This window comes from Oncorhynchus nerka, linkage group LG12 (genome assembly GCF_034236695.1).
Source record: "Oncorhynchus nerka isolate Pitt River linkage group LG12, Oner_Uvic_2.0, whole genome shotgun sequence".
NCBI classification, from domain to species: domain Eukaryota; kingdom Metazoa; phylum Chordata; class Actinopteri; order Salmoniformes; family Salmonidae; genus Oncorhynchus; species Oncorhynchus nerka.
The window spans coordinates 89001120-89025514 of NC_088407.1; the positions used below are offsets into that span (position 1 = coordinate 89001120).

General features: G+C 46.6%; 1 protein-coding gene across 1 annotated transcript in view; it reads right to left on the reverse strand.

Moving 5' to 3' along the window:
* Positions 1–6272: 6272 nt before the first annotated feature.
* Positions 6273–24395, reverse strand: part of LOC115126842 (papilin-like) — a 112633-nt gene continuing 94510 nt past the window's right edge. Inside the window, exons 13-20 of the mRNA XM_065025037.1 lie at positions 22436–22640; positions 21333–21509; positions 19834–19984; positions 19501–19618; positions 16753–16983; positions 15603–15678; positions 8323–8443; positions 6273–7905 (exon numbers count right to left, since the gene is read on the reverse strand). Of these exons, the coding sequence (XP_064881109.1) occupies positions 7493–7905; positions 8323–8443; positions 15603–15678; positions 16753–16983; positions 19501–19618; positions 19834–19984; positions 21333–21509; positions 22436–22640 (1492 nt within the window). The 3' untranslated portion in view covers positions 6273–7492. The remainder of the gene's footprint in view (positions 7906–8322; positions 8444–15602; positions 15679–16752; positions 16984–19500; positions 19619–19833; positions 19985–21332; positions 21510–22435; positions 22641–24395) is intronic.

Below are 24395 nucleotides of genomic sequence, written 5' to 3' on the forward strand. Positions count from 1 at the left end.
TCCACTATATTCCCTATAGGACCTGGTCCACTATATTCCCTATAGGACCTGGTCCACTATATTCCCTATAGGTCCTGGTCCACTATATTCCCTATAGGTCCTGGTCCACTATATTCCCTATAGGTCCTGGTCCACTATATTCCCTATAGGTCCTGGTCCACTATATTCCCTATAGGTCCTGGTCCACTATATTCCCTATAGGTACTGGTCCACTATATTCCCTATAGGTACTGGTCCACTATATTCCCTATAGGTCCTGGTCCACTATATTCCCTATAGGTCCTATAGGTCCTGGTCCACTATATTCCCTATAGGTCCTGGTCCACTATATTCCCTATAGGACCTGGTCCACTATATTCCCTATAGGTCCTGGTCCACTATATTCCCTATAGGTCCTGGTCCAATATATTCCCTATAGGTCCTGGTCCACTATATTCCCTATAGGTCCTGGTCCACTATATTCCCTATAGGTCCTGGTCCACTATATTCCCTATAGGTCCTGGTCCACTATATTCCCTATAGGTCCTGGTCCACTATATTCCCTATAGGTCCTGGTCCACTATATTCCCTATAGGTCCTGGTCCACTAGTGTTATGTTGTCTAATGGAGGGTTAAACTAGACTAGTGTTATAGTATATAGACATCAGGGGACCCTGAGGAGAGGGTTTAAACTAGACTAGTGTTATAGTATATAGACGTCAGGGGACCCAGGGGGACCCTGAGGAGAGGTTACAACCAGTGATCTAATGGAGGGTTAAACTAGACTAGTGTTATAGTATATAGACATCAGGGGACCCTGAGGAGAGGTTACAACCAGTTAACTAATGGAGGGTTAAACTAGACTAGTGTTATAGTATATAGACATCAGGGGACCCTGAGGAGAGGGTTTAAACTAGACTAGTGTTATAGTATATAGACATCAGGGGACCCTGAGGAGAGGTTACAACCAGTGATCTAATGGAGGGTTAAACTAGACTAGTGTTATAGTATATAGACATCAGGGGACCCTGAGGAGAGGTTACAACCAGTGATCTAATGGAGGGTTAAACTAGACTAGTGTTATAGTATATAGACATCAGGGGACCCTGAGGAGAGGTTACAACCAGGGATCTAATGGAGGGTTTAAACTAGACTAGTGTTATAGTATATAGACATCAGGGGACCCTGAGGAGAGGTTACAACCAGTGATCTAATGGAGGGTTAAACTAGACTAGTGTTATAGTATATAGACATCAGGGGACCCTGAGGAGAGGTTACAACCAGTGATCTAATGGAGGGTTTAAACGTACACTTCCATTGAAGCATCGGGAGGAAGAGTGGGGCGACTTCATGACTGGTTCCTGAACAAATGATTTGAGAGGAAAATACAGGTGTCACCACATTCTAAAACCCCATCTACAAGTCACACTGAGGTGGGAGTTCACACTGTCTCAGGTTTAGTATGACCTCTAGTGGTTATGAATGGTACTACACCAGTCTCAGGTTTAGTATGACCTCTAGTGGTTATGAGTGGTACTACACCAGTCTCAGGTTTAGTATGACCTCTAGTGGTTATGAGTGGTACTACACCAGTATCAGGTTTAGTGTGACCTCTAGTGGTTATGAATGGTACTACACCAGTCTCTGGTTTAGTATGACCTCTAGTGGTTATTAGTGGTACTACACCAGTCTCAGGTTTAGTAAGACCTCTAGTGGTTATTACATTTAAGTCATTTAGCAGACGCTCTTATCCAGAGCGACTTACAAATTGGTGCGTTCACCTTAAGACATCCAGTGGAACAGCCACTTTACAATAGTGCATCTAAATCTTTTAAGGGGGGTGAGAAGGATTACTTTATCCTATCCTAGGTATTCCTGAAAGAGGTGGGGTTTCAGGTGTCTCCGGAAGGTGGTGATTGACTCCGCTGTCCTGGCGTCGTGAGGGAGTTTGTTCCACCATTGGGGGGCCAGAGCAGCGAACAGTTTTGACTGGGCTGCGCGGGAATTGTACTTCCTCAGTGGTAGGGAGGCGAGCAGGCCAGAGGTGGATGAACGCAGTGCCCTTGTTTGGGTGTAGGGCCTGATCAGAGCCTGGAGGTACTGAGGTGCCGTTCCCCTCACAGCTCCGTAGGCAAGCACCATGGTCTTGTAGCGGATGCGAGCTTCAACTGGAAGCCAGTGGAGAGAGCGGAGGAGCGGGGTGACGTGAGAGAACTTGGGAAGGTTGAACACCAGACGGGCTGCGGCGTTCTGGATGAGTTGTAGGGGTTTAATGGCACAGGCAGGGAGCCCAGCCAACAGCGAGTTGCAGTAATCCAGACGGGAGATGACAAGTGCCTGGATTAGGACCTGCGCTGCTTCCTGTGTGAGGCAGGGTCGTACTCTGCGGATGTTGTAGAGCATGAACCTACAGGAACGGGCCACCGCCTTGATGTTAGTTGAGTGTTATGAGTGGTACTACACCAGTCTCAGGTTTAGTAAGACCTCTAGTGGTTATGAGTGGTACTACACCAGTCTCAGGTTTAGTATGACCTCTAATGGTCATACTAAACCAAACACTATAACTCACCTGGACCAGCCCACGTTGACCCCAGACACCACTATATAACTCACCTGGACCAGCCCACGTTGATGTTGACCCCAGACACCACTATATAACTCACCTGGACCAGCCCACGTTGACCCCAGACACCACTATATAACTCACCTGGACCAGCCCACGTTGACCCCAGACACCACTATATAACTAACCTGGACCAGCCCACGTTGATGTTGACCCCAGACACCACTATATAACTCACCTGGACCAGCCCACGTTGACCCCAGACACACCTATATAACTCACCTGGACCAGCCCACGTTGACTCCAGACACCACTATATAACTCACCTGGACCAGCCCACGTTGACCCCAGACACCACTATATAACTCACCTGGACCAGCCCACGTTGATGTTGACCCCAGACACCACTATATAACTCACCTGGACCAGCCCACGTTGACCCCAGACACCACTATATAACTCACCTGGACCAGCCCACGATGACCCCAGACACCACTATATAACTCACCTGGACCAGCCCACGTTGACCCCAGACACACCTATATAACTCACCTGGACCAGCCCACGATGACCCCAGACACCACTATATAACTCACCTGGACCAGCCCACGTTGACCCCAGACACCACTATATAACTCACCTGGACCAGCCCACGTTGATGTTGACCCCAGACACCACTATATAACTCACCTGGACCAGCCCACGTTGACCCCAGACACCAAAAATAGATTTGTGTAGTGGTTGAAAAACAAGTTTTAATGACTCCAACCTAAGTGTATGTAAACTTCCGACTTCAGCTGTACATAGAGTACAAAGTAATGTCTCTGCGGTATTTTTTTAAATTGTAGTTGGTGAGACACCATTGAGACTTGGGTCTGTGTCAACATGAACATAAAATAAATACAAGATGAATCAAAACAACTCTCACTATACTATATATACAAAAGTATGTGGACCCCCTTTCAAACTAGTGGATTTGGCTTTTTCAGCCACACCCGTTGCTGACAGGTGTATAAAATCGAGCACACAGCCATGCAATCTCCATAGACAAACAGTAGAATGGCCTTACTGAAGAGCTCAGTGACTTTCAACGTGGCACCGTCATAAGATGCCACTTTTCCAACAAGTCAGTCTGTCAGATTTCTGCCCTGCTAGAACTGCCCAGGTCAACTGTAAGTGCTGTTATGGAAACGTCTAGGGGCAACAACGGCTCAGCCGCGAAGTGGTAGACCACACAAGCTCACAGAACGGGACCACCGAGTGCTGAAGCACGTAAAAATCATCTGTTCTCGGTTACAACACACAGATAGACATAGAGACAGACCAACACACAGATAGACAGAGACAGACCAACACACAGATAGACAGAGACAGACCAACACACAGATAGACAGAGACAGACCAACACACAGATAGACAGAGACAGACCAACACACAGATAGACATAGAGGCAGACCAACACACAGATAGACATAGAGGCAGACCAACACACAGATAGACAGAGACAGACCAACACACAGATAGACAGAGACAGACCAACACACAGATAGACATAGAGACAGACCAACACACAGATAGACATAGAGACAGACCAACACACAGATAGACAGAGACAGACCAACACACAGATAGACAGACCAACACACAGATAGACAGACCAACACACAGATAGACAGACCAACACACAGATAGACAGACCAACACACAGATAGACAGAGACAGACCAACACACAGATAGACAGAGACAGACCAACACACAGATAGGCAGACCAACACACAGATAGACAGAGACAGACCAACACACAGATATAGAGACAGACCAACACAGAGATAGACAGAGACAGACCAACACACAGATAGACATAGAGACAGACCAACACACAGATAGACAGACCAACACACAGACAGACATAGAGACAGACCAACACACAGATAGACATAGAGACAGACCAACACACAGATAGACATAGAGACAGACCAACACAGAGATAGACAGACCAACACACAGACAGATATAGAGACAGACCAACACACAGACAGACCAACACACACAGACCAACACAGAGATAGACAGACCAACACACAGATAGACAGACCAACACACAGACAGATATACAGACAGATACACAGACAGACCAACACACAGACAGATACACAGACAGACCAACAACAGACAGATACACAGACAGACCAACACACAGATAGACAGACCAACACACAGACAGATATATAGAGACAGACCAACACACAGACAGATATACAGACAGACCAACACACAGACAGATATATAGAGAAAGACCAACACACAGACAGATACACAGACAGACCAACACACAGACAGATATATAGAGACAGACCAACACACAGACAGATATAGAGACAGACCAACACACAGACAGATATACAGACAGACCAACACACAGACAGATATACAGACAGACCAACACACAGACAGATATACAGACAGACCAACACACAGACAGATACACAGACAGATATATAGAGACAGACCAACACACAGACAGACCAACACACAGACAGATATACAGAGACAGACCAACACACAGACAGACCAACACACAGACAGATATATAGAGACAGACCAACACACAGACAGATATACAGAGACAGACCAACACACAGACAGACCAACACACAGACAGATATATAGAGACAGACCAACACACAGACAGATATACAGACAGACCAACACACAGACAGACCAACACACAGACAGATACACAGACAGATATATAGAGACAGACCAACACACAGACAGACCAACACACAGACAGATATACAGAGACAGACCAACACACAGACAGACCAACAGACAGACAGATATATAGAGACAGACCAACACACAGACAGATATACAGAGACAGACCAACACACAGACAGACCAACACACAGACAGATATATAGAGACAGACCAACACACAGACAGATATACAGACAGACCAACACACAGACAGATATAGAGACAGACCAACACACAGACAGATACACAGACAGATATATAGAGACAGACCAACACACAGACAGATATACAGAGACAGACCAACACACACCAACACACAGACAGATATATAGAGACAGACCAACACACAGACAGATATACAGACAGACCAACACACAGACAGATATAGAGACAGACCAACACACAGACAGATACACAGACAGATATATAGAGACAGACCAACACACAGACAGATATACAGAGACAGACCAACACACAGACAGACCAACACACAGACAGATATACAGAGACAGACCAACACACAGACAGATACACAGACAGACCAACACACAGATAAAGGAAGAGCAGACTCTTTACTAGTTTAATTGAATGACATATTAGTTTTATTGAATGACACCAGAAAGTCACACAGACGTGGCGATGACCGATAAACATGGACAGTAAATATGATTCATCTATGGGACAACAGATGGCACTGTCCAAAATGGCCGCTGTCAGGTAAACAACATCTGGGATTATAGTCAAGATGAAAAGTTATAAAAGCTATAGGTCAAGCATGTGTGTCGCTGTGTGAGAGAGGTATCTGTGGTAGCGCAGTGTGGCGATAGTGGGCTTGATATATACAGTATTTGCGTGTGTGTATGTGTGTGTGTGTGTATGAAGTGAGCTCTAAAAGTATTGGGACAGTGACACATTTGTTGTTGTTTTGGCTCTGTATTCCAGCACTTTGGATTTGAAACGATACAATGACTATGAGGCACAAATATCATAACAGCCCCTTGTAAATGGTGAGAGGTTAGCATATCATATCATACCCTTACGACATGCTAACCTCTCACCATTACAATAACAGGGGAGGTTAGCATTTCATATCATACCACCAAGACATGCTAACCTCTCACCATTACAATAACAGGGGAGGTTAGCATTTCATATCATACCCCTACGACATGCTAACCTCTCACCATTACAATAACAGGGGAGGTTAGCATTTGATATCATACCCCTACGACATGCTAACCTCTCACCATTACAATAACAGGGGAGATAGCATTTCATATCATACCCCTACGACATGCTAACCTCTCACCATTACAATAACAGGAGAGGTTAGCATTTCATATCATACCCCTACGACATGCTAACCTCTCACCATTACAATAACAGGGGAGGTTAGCATTTCATATCATACCCCCAATACCTGCTAACCTCTCACCATTACAATAACAGGAGAGGTTAGCATTTCATTTCATACCCCTACAACATGCTAACCTCTCACCATTACAATAACAGGAGAGGTTAGCATTTCATTTCATACTCCTACAACATGCTAACCTCTCACCATTACAATAACAGGAGAGGTTAGCATTTCATTTCATACCCCTACAACATGCTAACCTCTCACCATTACAATAACAGGAGAGGTTAGCATTTCATTTCATACTCCTACAACATGCTAACCTCTCACCATTACAATAACAGGAGAGGTTAGCATTTCATTTCATACCCCTATGACATGCTAACCTCTCACCATTACAAGGGGCTGTTATGATATTTGTGCCTCATAGTCATTGTATCGTTTCAAATCCAAAGTGCTGGAATACAGAGCCAAAACAACAACAAATGCGCCAATACTTTTAGAGCTCACTGTATACATCCTGTTAACATGTGGGTGTGTGTGTGTGTGTGTGTGTGTGTGTGTGTGTGTGTGTGTGTGTGTAAGTCTGTCTTTGGTCCGTGGGATGTTGTTAAGCTTCTTTGTTTCTCACTGGCTCATCTCAGCTTCCTTCTCAGGGTTGAAGCGTCACCTAGCCAGGCGGCTGGCTGTGGGCGGGGCAGCGCGCGGGGCTGTGGGCGGGGCAGCGCGGGGCTGTGGGCGGGACTGTGGGCGGGGCAGCGCGCGGGCGGGGCAGCGGGCGGAGGCAGCAGGGGTGGGCATGGCTAGACGCCCCTGGACGGTCCTCGGGTTCTTACCTCGCTGCAGGGTGGGTGTGCAGGACGCCGTAGGGGGCGGGGCGGCGGACATGGACTCTGGCCCGGTGGGCGTGGTCGGCAGCGCTGGTCCCCTGGCGCCTGCCGGTTGAGCCCCTTGAGCTGCCGCGCTGCACCGTCAAGACCTTGTCCTGACCTGTTCCGGGCTGACTGGGTTGACTCAGCTGAATCGTCTGGATTGATTGGCTACTGGGTTGGCTCATCTGGTTGACCTGGGCAACGGGGCACGTCCTTTGGCACTCGGCAATCGTCAGGAAGTTGTTGTTGTTGCCGTGGCAGCCGCCGTACCAGAAGTGGGAGCAGCTGGAGGCGGTGACGTCGTAGAAGTATCGGCCCGTCCAGCCACTGCAGGAGCCGGCTGCCTTGGGCAGAGAACAGGTGGTTCTGGGAACTACAGAGAAACAGGAAGACATGTTACACTTCTCTCCTTTTAGTCCATTAGAACATCAACCAATGAACATAAACAAAAGGTGGTACGAGAAAAGTGTATAAAAGGTACAATAGGTTTTTCTTGTTTTATACTGTATTAATATAATGTCGTATTCAAGGCACACCAATAACGAATTAACAATAACTAAACCGCTACTGTCAGTCTTTCTATCGAGCAGAGATAATACACCCCTTCCTCACCGCACCTATTCTCTCATCCCTTCACCCTCCTCCGGTTCCCTTCTCCCTCCTCCCCTCATTCCCTTCTCCCTCCTCCCCTCATTCCCTTCTCCCTCCTCCCCTTCTCCCGCTCCCCTCCCACTCCTCTCATTCGCTCCCCCCCCTCCTCCCATTCCCTCATCCCCCTCCCCTGTCCTACCGTTGTATGGTGGGTTGGGGCAGCCTTCTCCATTGGGACCTGCGGCTACGAACATACGGTCGAAACAGCACCCGTATGTGGTCAGCCGACACTGGATACTGTTCTCAGCTGGAGGAGGAGCCTGGGAAGAGGAGAGAGGAAGAGAGCGAGACAGTAAGAGCCAGTGAGAGAGACAGAGACAGAGACAGAGACAGAGACAGAGACAGAGAGAGAGACAGAGACAGAGAGACAGACAGTAAGAGCCAGTGAGAGAGACAGAGACAGAGAGAGAGACAGAGAGACAGACAGTAAGAGCCAGTGAGAGAGACAGAGACAGAGAGACCCCTATCAGATCACAGCAAAATCACAGTCTACTTGAACAGAGCAATACTCAAATCATGAGGCATCAAAGCCAAAGGAACTGAATAATATTAGTGATGCTGGAGAATAGTGATGCTGGAGAGACATAGTGATGCTGGATACATATTGCTGCTGGAGATATAGTGATGCCGTAAAAAATTATATTAAGAAATGCTATAGAAGGAAGGAAAGTAGTGTGGATACCTACCAAAAAACAATTAGTCAACAACACATTCAATCCCTTTTAGACAACTTCCTGGACAAAACATTTCACTGTAATAGTGAAGGTGTAAACTTGGTAGTAGAAAACCTAAACCGTATATTTGACCTCTCAGCGTCCCTAATCAATCTAGAAAATGTCAAGCAAATGAACAACAATGACAAATGGTTTGATGAAGAATGCAAAAACCTAAGAAAGAAATTGAGAAACCTGTCCAACCAAAAACAGAGACCCAGAAAACATTCACTATGGTGAATCACTAGAACAATACAGAAATATACACTACGGAAGACGAAGGACGTCAGAAATCAGCTCAATGTAATTGAAGAATCCATAGAATCGAACAACTTCTGGGACAATTGAAACACACTAAACTAGAGGTCAACTAGAGGTCAACTAGAGGTCAACTAGAGGTCAACTGAATATGATTTTTTTTTAGTGGCGATACCGATAATCGGGGAAAAAGAAAAGCCGATTACATCGGACAATTTTTATATGTACAGTTGAAGTTGGAATTTTTTATTTTTAATTTATTTCACCTTTATTTAACCAGGTAGGCTAGTTGAGAACACCTTTATTTAACCAGGTAGGCCAGTTGAGAACACCTTTATTTAACCAGGTAGGCTAGTTGAGAACACCTTTATTTAACCAGGTAGGCTAGTTGAGAACACCTTTATTTAACCAGGTAGGCTAGTTGAGAACACCTTTATTTAACCAGGTAGGCTAGTTGAGAACACCTTTATTTAACCAGGTAGGCTAGTTGAGAACACCTTTATTTAACCAGGTAGGCTAGTTGAGAACACCTTTATTTAACCAGGTAGGCTAGTTGAGAACACCTTTATTTAACCAGGTAGGCTAGTTGAGAACACCTTTATTTAACCAGGTAGGCTAGTTGAGAACACCTTTATTTAACCAGGTAGGCTAGTTGAGAACACCTTTATTTAACCAGGTAGGCTAGTTGAGAACACCTTTATTTAACCAGGTAGGCTAGTTGAGAACACCTTTATTTAACCAGGTAGGCTAGTTGAGAACACCTTTATTTAACCAGGTAGGCTAGTTGAGAACACCTTTATTTAACCAGGTAGGCTAGTTGAGAACACCTTTATTTAACCAGGTAGGCTAGTTGAGAACACCTTTATTTAACCAGGTAGGCTAGTTGAGAACACCTTTATTTAACCAGGTAGGCTAGTTGAGAACACCTTTATTTAACCAGGTAGGCTAGTTGAGAACACCTTTATTTAACCAGGTAGGCTAGTTGAGAACACCTTTATTTAACCAGGTAGGCTAGTTGAGAACACCTTTATTTAACCAGGTAGGCTAGTTGAGAACACCTTTATTTAACCAGGTAGGCTAGTTGAGAACACCTTTATTTAACCAGGTAGGCTAGTTGAGAACACCTTTATTTAACCAGGTAGGCTAGTTGAGAACACCTTTATTTAACCAGGTAGGCTAGTTGAGAACACCTTTATTTAACCAGGTAGGCTAGTTGAGAACACCTTTATTTAACCAGGTAGGCTAGTTGAGAACACCTTTATTTAACCAGGTAGGCCAGTTGAGAACACCTTTATTTAACCAGGTAGGCTAGTTGAGAACACCTTTATTTAACCAGGTAGGCTAGTTGAGAACACCTTTATTTAACCAGGTAGGCTAGTTGAGAACACCTTTATTTAACCAGGTAGGCTAGTTGAGAACACCTTTATTTAACCAGGTAGGCTAGTTGAGAACACCTTTATTTAACCAGGTAGGCTAGTTGAGAACACCTTTATTTAACCAGGTAGGCTAGTTGAGAACACCTTTATTTAACCAGGTAGGCTAGTTGAGAACACCTTTATTTAACCAGGTAGGCTAGTTGAGAACACCTTTATTTAACCAGGTAGGCTAGTTGAGAACACCTTTATTTAACCAGGTAGGCTAGTTGAGAACACCTTTATTTAACCAGGTAGGCTAGTTGAGAACACCTTTATTTAACCAGGTAGGCTAGTTGAGAACACCTTTATTTAACCAGGTAGGCTAGTTGAGAACACCTTTATTTAACCAGGTAGGCTAGTTGAGAACACCTTTATTTAACCAGGTAGGCTAGTTGAGAACACCTTTATTTAACCAGGTAGGCCAGTTGAGAACACCTTTATTTAACCAGGTAGGCTAGTTGAGAACACCTTTATTTAACCAGGTAGGCTAGTTGAGAACACCTTTATTTAACCAGGTAGGCTAGTTGAGAACACCTTTATTTAACCAGGTAGGCTAGTTGAGAACACCTTTATTTAACCAGGTAGGCTAGTTGAGAACACCTTTATTTAACCAGGTAGGCTAGTTGAGAACACCTTTATTTAACCAGGTAGGCTGGTTGAGAACACCTTTATTTAACCAGGTAGGCTAGTTGAGAACACCTTTATTTAACCAGGTAGGCTAGTTGAGAACACCTTTATTTAACCAGGTAGGCTAGTTGAGAACACCTTTATTTAACCAGGTAGGCTAGTTGAGAACACCTTTATTTAACCAGGTAGGCTAGTTGAGAACACCTTTATTTAACCAGGTAGGCTGGTTGAGAACACCTTTATTTAACCAGGTAGGCTAGTTGAGAACACCTTTATTTAACCAGGTAGGCTAGTTGAGAACACCTTTATTTAACCAGGTAGGCTAGTTGAGAACACCTTTATTTAACCAGGTAGGCTGGTTGAGAACACCTTTATTTAACCAGGGAGGCTAGTTGAGAACACCTTTATTTAACCAGGTAGGCTAGTTGAGAACACCTTTATTTAACCAGGTAGGCTAGTTGAGAACACCTTTATTTAACCAGGTAGGCTAGTTGAGAACACCTTTATTTAACCAGGTAGGCTAGTTGAGAACACCTTTATTTAACCAGGTAGGCTAGTTGAGAACACCTTTATTTAACCAGGTAGGCTAGTTGAGAACACCTTTATTTAACCAGGTAGGCTAGTTGAGAACACCTTTATTTAACCAGGTAGGCTAGTTGAGAACACCTTTATTTAACCAGGTAGGCTAGTTGAGAACACCTTTATTTAACCAGGTAGGCTAGTTGAGAACACCTTTATTTAACCAGGTAGGCTAGTTGAGAACACCTTTATTTAACCAGGTAGGCTAGTTGAGAACACCTTTATTTAACCAGGTAGGCTAGTTGAGAACACCTCTATTTAACCAGGTAGGCTAGTTGAGAACACCTCTATTCAACCAGGTAGACTAGTTTAGAACACCTTTATTTAACCAGGTAGGCTAGTTGAGAACACCTTAATTTAACCAGGTAGGCTAGTTGAGAACACCTTTATTTAACCAGGTAGGCTAGTTGAGAACACCTTTATTTAACCAGGTTGGCTAGTTGAGAACACCTTTATTTAACCAGGTAGGCTAGTTGAGAACACCTTTATTTAACCAGGTAGGCTAGTTGAGAACACCTTTATTTAACCAGGTAGGCTAGTTGAGAACACCTTTATTTAATCAGGTTGGCTAGTTGAGAACACCTTTATTTAACCAGGTAGGCTAGTTGAGAACACCTTTATTTAACCAGGTTGGCTAGTTGAGAACACCTTTATTTAACCAGGTAGGCTAGTTGAGAACACCTTTATTTAACCAGGTAGGCTAGTTGAGAACACCTTTATTTAACCAGGTAGGCTGGTTGAGAACACCTTTATTTAACCAGGTAGGCTAGTTGAGAACACCTTTATTTAACCAGGTAGGCTAGTTGAGAACACCTTTATTTAACCAGGTAGGCTAGTTGAGAACACCTTTATTTAACCAGGTAGGCTAGTTGAGAACACCTTTATTTAACCAGGTAGGCTAGTTGAGAACACCTTTATTTAACCAGGTAGGCTAGTTGAGAACACCTTTATTTAACCAGGTAGGCTAGTTGAGAACAAGTTCTCATTTGCAACTGCGACCTGGCCAAGATAAAGCATAGCAGTGTGAACAGACAACACAGAGTTACACATGGAGTAAACAATTAACAAGTCAATAACACAGTAGAAAAAAAGGGGAGTCTATATACATTGTGTGCAAAAGGCATGAGGAGGTAGGTGAATAATTACAATTTTGCAGATTAACACTGGAGTGATAAATGATCAGATGGTCATGTACAGGTAGAGATATTGGTATGCAAAAGAGCAGAAAGGTAAATAAATAAAAACAGTATGGGGAAGAGGTAGGTAAAAATAGGTCGGCTATTTGCCAATAGACTATGTACAGCTGCAGTGATCGGTTAGCTGCTCAGATAGCAGATGTTTGAAGTTGGTGAGGGAGATAAAAGTCTCCAACTTCAGCGATTTTTGCAATTCGTTCCAGTCACAGGCAGCAGAGAACTGGAACGAAAGGCGGCCAAATGAGGTGTTGGCTTTAGTGAAATTCAGTGAGATACACCTGCTGGAGCGCGTGCTACGGGTGGGTGTTGCCATCGTGACCAGTGAACTGAGATAAGGCGGAGCTTTACCTAGCATGGACTTGTAGATGACCTGGAGCCAGTGGGTCTGGCGACGAATATGTAGCGAGGGCCAGCCGACTAGAGCATACAGGTCGCAGTGGTGGGTGGTATAAGGTGCTTTAGTGACAAAACGGACGGCACTGTGATAAACTGCATCCAGTTTGCTGAGTAGAGTGTTGGAAGCTATTTTGTAGATAAGATTACAAATGCTTAGGTTGGAGTCATTAAAACTCATTTTTCAACCACTCTACAAATGTCTTGACAAGTCGGTTAGGACATCTACTTTGTGCAATGAAAAATCCTACAATGTGATTTTCTGGATTTTTTTTCTCCTTTTGTCTGTCATAGTTGAAGTGTACCTATGATGAAAATTACAGGCCTCTCTCATTTTTTTAAGTCAGAGAACTTGCACAATTGGTGGCTGACCAAGTACTAAATAATTTTTGCCCCACTGTACTTCTGTCTATTGATCTTCTGTCTGGGTTGGCGCCCCCCCTTGGGTTGTGCCGTGGCGGAGATCTTTGTGGGCTATACTCTGCCTTGTCTCAGGATGGTAAGTTGGTGGTTGAAGATATCCCTCTAGTGGACCCCTCCTGTCTCAGCCTCCAGTATTTATGCTGCAGTAGTTCATGTATCGGGGGGCTAGGGTCAGTTTGTTATATCTGGAGTATTTGTCCTGACTTGTCCGGTGTTTAAGTATGCTCTCTCTAATTCTCTCTTTCTCTCTTTCTTTCTCTCTCTCGGAGGACCTGAGCCCTAGGACCATGCCTCAGGACTACCTGGCATGATGACTCCTTGCTGTCCCCAGTCCACCTGGCCGTGCTGCTGCTCCAGTTTCAGCTGTTCTGCCTGCAGCTATCGAACCCTGACCTGTTCAACTGACCTGCTGTTTTCAACTCTCTAGAGACAGCAGGAGCGGTAGAGATACTCTTAATGATCGGCTATGAAAAGCCAACTGACATTTACTCCTGAGGTGCTGACTTGCTGCACCCTCGACAACCACTGTGATTATTATTATTTGACCCTGCTGGTCATCTATGAACATTTGAACATCTTGGCCATGTTCTGTTATAATCTCCACCCGGCACAGCCAGAAGAGGACTGGCCACCCCTCACATCCTGGTTCATCTCTAGGTTTCTTCCGAGGTTCTGGCCTTTCTAGGGAGTTTTTCCTAGCCACCGTGCTTCTACACCTGCATTGCTTGCTGTTTGGGGGTTTAGGTTGGAATTCTGTACAGCACTTTGAGATATCAGCTGATGTAAGAAGGGCTTTATAAATACATTTGATTTGATTTGATATTGATTTTAAGAAAGGCATTGATGTTTATGGTTAGGTACATTCGTGCAACGATTGTGCTTTTTTTGCGAGTGCGCTTTTGTTAAATCACCCCCCGTTTGGCGAAGTAGGCTGTGATTTGATGATACATTAACAGGCACCGCGTTGATTATATGCAACGCAGGACAAGCTAGTTAAACTAAACTAAACTATTAAACTAGTAATATCATCAACCGAGGGGGAAATAAGGTTTTGATAGAGAGAAAGAGAGAGAGACAAACAAGGTTTTGATAGAGAGAGAGAGAGAGAGAGAGAGAGAGAGACAAGGTCTTGATAGAGAGAGAGAGAGAGAGAGAGAGAGAGAGAAGGTTTTTGAGAGAGAGAGAGAGAGAGAGAGAGAGAGAGACAAGGTTTTGATAGAGAGAGAGAGAGAGAGAGAGAGAGAGAGAGAGAGAGACAAGGTTTTGAGAGAGAGAGAGAGAGAGAGAGAGAGAGAGAGAGAGAGAGAGAGAGAGAGAGAGGACATAAGGTGTTGATAGAGAGAAAGAGAGAGAGAGAGAGGGACATATGGTTTTGATAGAGAGAGAGCGAGAGAAAGAGAGAGAGAGAGAGGGACATATGGTTTTGATAGAGAGAGAGCGAGAGAGAGAGAGGGGGACATGAGGTTTTGATAGAGAGAGAGGGACATGAGGTTTTGATAGAGAGGGGTTATAGGATAGAGAGGGGCTCAGAGAGGAGGTTATAGGATAGAGAGGGGCTCAGGAGGAGGTTATAGGATAGAGAGGGGCTCAGAGAGGAGGTTATAGGATAGAGAGGAGCTCAGAGAGGAGGTTATAGGATAGAGAGGGGCTCAGAGAGGAGGTTATAGGATAGAGAGGGGCTCAGAGAGGAGGTTATAGGATAGAGAGGGGCTCAGAGAGGAGGTTATAGGATAGAGAGGGGCTCAGAGAGGAGGTTATAGGATAGAGAGGGGCTCAGAGAGGAGGTTATAGGATAGAGGAAGTGCAGGTCCTTACTTGAGGAACATATTCCAGACAGTCTTCCCTGTTGGGCCTCTGTGATACAGTCACACCATCCCTGCAACATCCATACCTGGGGGATTTAGTCAGACAGAGAGGGAGGGATTTAGTCAGACAGACAGACAGAGAGGGAGGGATTTAGTCAGACAGACAGAGGGGGATTTAGTCAGACAGAGACAGACAGAGGGGATTTAGTCAGACAGAGAGGGAGGGATTTAGTCAGACAGACAAACAGAGAGGGATGTATTTAGTCAGACAGACAGAGAGGGGGGGATTTAGTCAGACAGACAAACAGAGAGGGATGGATTTAGTCAGACAGACAGAGAGGGGGGATTTAGTCAGACAGACAGAGAGGGGGCGATTTAGTCAGACAGACAGACAGACAGACAGACAGACAGACAGGGAGGGAGGTATTTAGTCAGACAGACAGAGAGGGGGGGATTTAGTCAGACAGACAGAGAGGGTGGGATTTAGTCAGACAGACAGACAGACAGACAGACAGACAGACAGAGAGGGGGGGGGGGTTTAGTCAGACAGAGCGGGATTTAGTAAGACCGAGAGGGATTTAGTCAGACAGACAGAGGGGGAGGGATTTAGTCAGACAGACAGACAGAGAAGGAGAGATTTAGTCAGACAGACAAAGGGGGAGGGATTTAGTCAGACAGAGGGGGATTTAGTCAGACAGAGAGGGATTTAGTCAGACAGACAGAGCGGGAGGGATTTAGTCAGACAGACAAAGGGGGAGGGATTTAGTCAGACAGAGGGGGATTTAGTCAGACGGAGAGGGATTTAGTCAGACAGACAGAGCGGGAGGGAGGGATTTAGTCAGACAGACAGAGAGGGATTTAGTCAGTCAGACAGAGCGGGAGGGAGGGATTTAGTCAGACGGAGAGGGATTTAGTCAGACAGACAGAGAGGGAGGGATTTAGTCAGTCAGACAGAGAGAGAGAGAGGGAGGGAGAGTTTGAGCAGAGAACCGTGCCCACGCCCATGTTGACCAAAATGTATGTAGGCTTGTACAGTAGACCCCATTCTAGACCCCATTCTAGACCCCATAAAGACAACAACTTGCTGGTGGTGCTGAAGGGTAGTCTGGATAGAGCTGTGTGTGTGTGTGTGTGTGTGTGTGTGTGTGTGTGTGGTCTACCTGGTGGTTGTGCAGAAAGCCTGCTCGGGGCGTGGAGCCCAGCGGGACACCTGTGGGCAGCCTAGACCCCCTGCCCCCCCAGCTGCCGTGGCGCCGTCTGGGCAGCAGCCGTAGTAGGACTGACTACAGTGTTGGGCCGGCCCGAAGCCGTGAGGGTGGTACACTGTGCTGGTCTGGGGGTCAACACTGTCTGGTCTGTGGACTGACAGAAACATGGGATTACAAGGGGACCTTGGTGAGAGTGGGAGAAGGAAGAACGGTCAATGGAAGGAGAACTGCTGTCAGGGAGTACAGCTCACACAGGGATCAGAGGTCAGGGGTCAGGGTAGAACACGTCAATGGAAGGAGAACTGCTGTCAGAGAGTACAGCTCACACAGGGGTCAGGGGTCAGGGTAGAACACGTCAATGGAAGGAGAACTGCTGTCAGAGAGTACAGCTCACACAGGGGTCAGGGGTCAGGGTAGAACACGTCAATGGAAGGAGAACTGCTGTCAGAGAGTACAGCTCACACAGGGGTCAGGGGTTAGGGGTCAGGGTAGAACACGTCAATGGAAGGAGAGCTGCTGTCAGAAAGTACAGCTCACACAGGGATCAGAGGTCAGGGGTCAGGGTAGAACACGTCAATGGAAGGAGAGCTGCTGTCAGAGTTAAACATCAGTCTTGTCAGAGAGTACAGCTCACATAGGGGTCAGGGGGCAGAGGTCAGGGCAGAAAGAGACTGGATCACAGTAATGACTACTGTTAGTAGAACCACAGTGAGAGAACGCACAGCATGGACAAACTATCAACAGCACAGCAACATGACGACAGATCACACAGAGAACTAGTCACATAGAGAACACACAGCAGAGAGATATCACACAGAGAACTAGTCACATAGAGAACACACAGCAGAGAGATATCACACAGAGAACTAGTCACATAGAGAACACACAGCAGAGAGATATCACATAGAGAACACACAGCAGAGAGATATCACACAGAGAACTAGTCACATAGAGAACACACAGCAGAGAGATATCACACAGAGAACTAGTCACATAGAGAACACACAGCAGAGAGATATCACACAGAGAACTAGTCACATAGAGAACACACAGCAGAGAGATATCACACAGTCCAGACCCGGCGCTCACTCACACATATTTGAATCAGACCGACAAAGCCCACGGACCCCCGAAAACATGTCCGTCAGAACAGGATGATTAGTGGAGGCAGTGAAAAGATGGACAGATGGTGAGTAGAAGTAGATTATATTGAAGATTAGGTGAGAAGGGGAGAGAGGAGAAGTGAGACTGGAACACAACCCCACACACTGTGATGTGTTCAGCTACGATGCTTTTTGGTGACAGAACTGGTTAAAGGAATGAATGGATGAATTAAAAACAGAGTATCTGTGATATCAGGAGATATCAGGAGATACCTGGATGAAAGTCAAGGACAAGTAGACTTGGACAGATGGATGAAAGTCAAGGACAAGTAGACTTGGACAGATGGATGAAAGTCAAGGACAAGTAGACTTGGACAGATGGATGAAAGTCCAGGACAAGTGGACTTGGACAGATGGATGAAAGGACAAGGACAAGTGGACTTGGACAGATGGATGAAAGTCAAGGACAAGTGGACTTGGACAGATAGACAGATGGATGAAAGTCAATGACAAGTTGACTTGGACAGATAGACAGATGGATGAAAGGACAAGGACAAGTGGACTTGGACAGATGGATGAAAGTCAAGGACAAGTTGACTTGGACAGATAGACAGATGAATGAAAGTCAAGGACAAGTGGACTTGGACAGATAGACAGATGGATGAAAGTCAAGGACAAGTGGATTTGGACAGATAGACAGATGAATGAAAGGACAAGGACAAGAACAAGTGGACTTGGACAGATGGATGAAAGTCAAGGTCAAGTTGACTTGGACAGATAGACAGATGAATGAAAGGACAAGGACAAGTTGACTTGGACAGATAGACAGATGGATGAAAGGACAAGGACAAGTGGACTTGGACAGATAGACAGATGGATGAAAGGACAAGTTGACTTGGACAGATGGATGAAAGTCAAGGACAAGTTGACTTGGACAGATAGACAGAGATGAAAGGACAAGGACAAGTGGATGATGGATGAAAGTCAAGGACAAGTGGACTTGGACAGATAGACAGATGGATGAAAGTCAAGGACAAGTGGACTTGGACAGATAGACAGATGAATGAAAGGACAAGGACAAGTGGACTTGGACAGATGGATGAAAGGACAAGGACAAGTGGACTTGGACAGATGGATGAAAGTCAAGGACAAGTGGACTTGGACAGATAGACAGATGGATGAAAGTCAATGACAAGTTGACTTGGACAGATAGACAGATGGATGAAAGGACAAGGACAAGTGGACTTGGACAGATGGATGAAAGTCAAGGACAAGTTGACTTGGACAGATAGACAGATGAATGAAAGTCAAGGACAAGTGGATTTGGACAGATAGACAGATGAATGAAAGGACAAGGACAAGAACAAGTGGACTTGGACAGATGGATGAAAGTCAAGGTCAAGTTGACTTGGACAGATAGACAGATGAATGAAAGGACAAGGACAAGTTGACTTGGACAGATAGACAGATGGATGAAAGGACAAGGACAAGTGGACTTGGACAGATGGATGGATGACAAGGACAAGCAAGTTGACACAGATGATGAAAGTCAAGGACAAGTGGACTTGAACAGATGGATGAAAGTCAGGACAAGTACCTGTGGCAGATGGATGAAAGTCTGACAATGACTTGGACAGATGGATAGACAGATGGATGAAGGACCAAGTACTGTGGTGTTGTCATGTGTGTTCTGGGATCCTGCATACTGGGGGTCGCTGGACAGAGAGATGGAGACAGGCATAAATATATAGCCAGCTATAGTAGACGGACTGGACAGAGAGATGGAGACAGGCATAAATATATAGCCAGCTATAGTAGACTGGGACTGGACAGAGAGATGGAGACAGGCATAAATATATAGCCAGCTATAGTAGACTGGGACAGGACAGAGAGATGGAGACACACACACAGAGAGACAGCGTGTTCTCACCTTGTGGGTGGTAGCAGGGCTGTGTGTTGCAGGTCTCCAATGTGAGGGGTTTGGGGACAGAGTTACAACGTTCCACTGGGTACAGGTTCCTCTCTCTGTCAGAACACATCACCTGGCGCTCACGCAGACCTGACTCACAGCTCTTAGAGCACTGGAGACGGGAGAGGAGGAGAGGAGAGAGGAGAGACTGGGACTGGGGAGAGATGGAGAGGAGGAGAGCTATAGTAGAGAGGAGAGAGAGATGGAGAGAGAGAGGACCTTGTGGGAGGAGAGGGGAGAGGAGAGGAGAGGAGAGGAGTTCCAGGAGAGGGAGAACACATCAGGAGAGAGGAGAGAGGAGAGGAGAGGAGAGGAGAGGAGAGGAGAGGAGGAGGAGAGGAGGAGAGGAGAGAGGAGAGGAGGAGGAGAGGAGGAGAGGAGAGAGAGAGGAGAGGAGGAGAGGAGAGGAGAGGAGAGGAGAGGAGAGGAGAGGAGAGGAGAGGAGGAGAGGAGGAGAGGAGAGGAGAGGAGGGAGAGGAGAGGAGAGGAGGAGGAGAGGAGAGGAGGGGAGGAGAGAGAGGAGAGGAGGAGAGGAGGAGAGGAGAGGAGGAGGAGGAGAGGAGGAGAGAGGAGAGGAGGAGAGGAGAGGAGAGGAGGAGGAGAGAGAGGAGAGGAGAGGAGGAGGAGGAGAGAGGAGAGGAGAGGAGAGGGAGAGGAGAGGAGGAGGAGAGGAGAGGAGAGAGGAGAGAGAGGAGAGGAGGAGGAGAGGAGAGGAGGAGAGGGAGAGGAGGAGAGGGAGAGGGGAGAGGAGGAGAGGAGAGGGAGAGGAGGGGAGGAGAGGAGGAGGAGAGAGGAGAGAGGAGGAGGAGAGAGGAGAGGAGACGAGAGGAGAGGAGGCGAGGAGAGGAGAGGAGGAGGAGGAGGGAGGAGGAGATTTGGAGAGGAGGAGAGAGGAGAGGAGGGGAGGAGGAGAGGACAGGAGAGGAGACAGGAGAGGAGAGAGGAGGAGAGGAGAGGAGGAGAGGAGACAGGAGAGGAGGAGAGGGGAGAGGATAAGGGGGAGAAGAGGAGGAGAGGTGGAGGAGAGGAGGAGAGGGTAGGAGGAGGGAGAGGAGGAGAAGAGGGAGGAGGAGGATGGGAAGAGGGTAGGAGGGTAGGAAGAGGGGAGGAGGGGAGGAGAGGAGGAGGAGAGGGTAGGAGGAGGAGAAGAGGGTAGGAGGGTAGGAAGAGGGGAGGAGGAGGATGGGAAGAGGGTAGGAAGAGGGGAGGAGGAGGATGGGAAGAGGGTAGGAGGGTAGGAAGAGGGGAGGAGGAGAGGGCAGGAGGGCAGGAGGGGAAGAGGGGGAGGAGGAGGGGAAGAGGGTAGCAGGGTAGGAGGAGGGCAGGAGGGGAGGAGAGGAGGAGAGGAATGATGTGAGTGTTTAAGCATGCGTGTATGTATGTGTGTGTCTGAGCTTGAGTGTGTGTTAACTGTGTGTGTATGTGTTTGTAACGTCTGTCTGTCAGTCTGGGCCACTCACCAGTCCCCAGTCTCCAACGTGCCAGCTGACAGCCAGTATGCATGCGGGCATGGAGCAGGGCTGGGCGGCTACAGGGCGGAGTGAGGCGGAGCAGGAGGTGTCTGCTAGCTGGACTGATGCTTCTCCTACACACATCACCTCTCTGGACTGATCCCCTGTCCCACATGTCACTGAACACTACAGAGTAACACACCACAGTCAGACTGAACACGGCAGAGAACCAGTTAGACTGAACACGGCAGAGAACCAGTTAGACTGAACACGGCAGAGAACCAGTCAGACTGAACACGGCAGAGAACCAGTCAGACTGAACACGGCAGAGAACCAGTCAGACTGAACACGGCAGAGAACCAGTCAGACTGAACACGGCAGAGAACCAGTCAGACTGAACACGGCAGAGAACCAGTCAGACTGAACACGGCAGAGAACCAGTTAGACTGAACATGGCAGAGAACCAGTCAGACTGAATACGGCAGAGAACCAGTTAGTCTGAACACGGCAGAGTAACACACCACAGTCAGTCTGAACACTGCAGAGAATCAGTCAGACTGAACACGGCAGAGAACCAGTCAGACTGAACACGGCAGAGAACCAGTTAGTCTGAACACTACTCCAATTCTTTATCACTAAAAAATGGGACTAGTAGGATTGGGGTGAATTCCACTTCAATGCTGTCAATTCAGGTAAATTGACTGAATTAAATTGGATAGGACTGGATTAGATTGGATTGGATTAGATTGGATTAGATTGGATTAAATTAGATTGGATCAGATTGGATTAGATTGGATTAAATTAGATTGGATCAGATTAAATTGGATTGGATTCGATTAAATTGGATTAGATTGGATTAAATTAGATTGGATCAGATTAAATTGGATTAGATTAATTGGATTAGATTGGATTCAATTGGATTTGAGTCATCAATTATTGTCTGTTCTTCAAATAAATGGATGTGCTTTATGTACAGAACATTCAAAGAGAGACATACAAATAATTCACGAATACGATAGTTTAAGGAATTCATTCCAACCATGGTGACACTCTACGTATGACTCTCTCATTAGTCAACCCTCATCGCTCTGCTGCTCAGCTTCAGTACCTACCGCGCTCCAGGCAGAGGCCCTCCAGGAGGCACACCGCTGCATGCTACAGGTCTGCAGGGTGGGCGGGGCTGGAGTGTAGGCTGCACAGACGCCGTCCTCCACCACGCGGGGCCCCGATGCATCATGGGAGACACACTGCACGCTGCGCACCTGGGAACCACCGCCGCACGACACTGAGCATGCGTTCCACTCACCTGTTGTCCAGCTAACAGGAAGTAAAGAGAGACCGGAGTTAACGTTTTGATGTTACTTAGCCCTGAGACACGGCTGTAAACTCCTATAGCAGGGAGTCAAACTCAATTCATGGAGGGCCCAGTGTCACCTGGTTGTCTAGGTCTTCATTAATGAGTTAGGACCTCCCCTCACCTGGTTGTCTAGGTCTTCATTAATGAGTTAGGACCTCCCTCATGAGTTGAGGACCTCCCCTCACCTGGTTGTCTAGGTCTTCATTAATGAGTTAGGTCTTCAGGTCTTTAATGAGTTAGGGCCCAGTGTCACCTGGTTGTCTAGGTCTTCATTAATGAGTTAGGACCTCCCCTCACCTGGTTGTCTAGGTCTTCATTAATGAGTTAGGACCTCCCCTCACCTGGTTGTTAGGACCTCATTAATGAGTTAGGGCCCTCACCTGGTTGTCTAGGTCTTCATTAATGAGTTAGGTCTTCATTAAAGTTGACCTCCCCTCAGTTGTATAGGTCCATTAATGAGTTAGGACCTCCCCTCACCTGGTTGTCTAGGTCTTCATTAATGAGTTAGGGCCCAGTGTCACCTGGTTGTCTAGGTCTTCATTAATGAGTTAGGACCTCCCCTCACCTGGTTGTCTAGGTCTTCATTAATGAGTTAGGACCTCCCCTCACCTGGTTGTCTAGGTCTTCATTAATGAGTTAGGGCCCAGTGTCACCTGGTTGTCTAGGTCTTCATTAATGAGTTAGGACCTCCCCTCACCTGGTTGTCTAGGTCTTCATTAATGAGTTAGGACCTCCCCTCACCTGGTTGTCTAGGTCTTCATTAATGAGTTAGGACCTCCCCTCACCTGGTTGTCTAGGTCTTCATTAATGAGTTAGGACCTCCCCTCACCTGGTTGTCTAGGTCTTCATTAATGAGTTAGGACTTCCCCTCACCTGGTTGTCTAGGTCTTCATTAATGAGTTAGGACCTCCCCTCACCTGGTTGTCTAGGTCTTCATTGGACACAAATGGAAAGGATAAAACAACCAGTAGCCACTCTGCCGTCCAGGAAGTGAGTTTGACAGCCCTGTCCAATGGCGTGTCTCTGAGTGTACAAACATGTCTGAGGGTTATAAGCTATTCTATTCCTGGTCAGACTCAGTACTGTAGCCACAAACCCCTCCACCTGCAGCTACCCACACCACAGCCCCAGGCCCCCTCCACCCACAGCTACCCACACCACAACCCCATGCCCCCTCCACCCATAGCTACCCACACCACAACCCCAGGCCCCCTCCACCCATAGCTACCCACACCACAACCCCAGGCCCCTCCACCTGCAGCTACCAACACCACAACCCTAGGCACCCTCCACCTGCAGCTACCAACACCACAATCCCAGGCCCCTCCACCCATAGCTACCCACACCACAACCCCAGGCCCCCTCCACCCGCAGCTACCCACACCACAGGCATAAGCTGATGCTACAAACCTTAAAGCAAGTAACTAATCAGGAGGGCTATTCCAGGTTACTACCCCTCACTGGTTAAGCTAGACTTTAACACACTAAAGTCAACAAGCAGGGTTGAATACACATAAAACAGACAGTTGGCTGACAGAGGTTTCCTGTGATCATATACATACACATAGCAACACATAGCAACACATAGCAACACATAGCAACACATAGCAACACATAGCAACACATAGCAACACATAGCAACACATAGCAACATAGTGACCCTAGACACTGGTACTTTACTGAGTTAATACTAATATATACACACTAGTACTCTA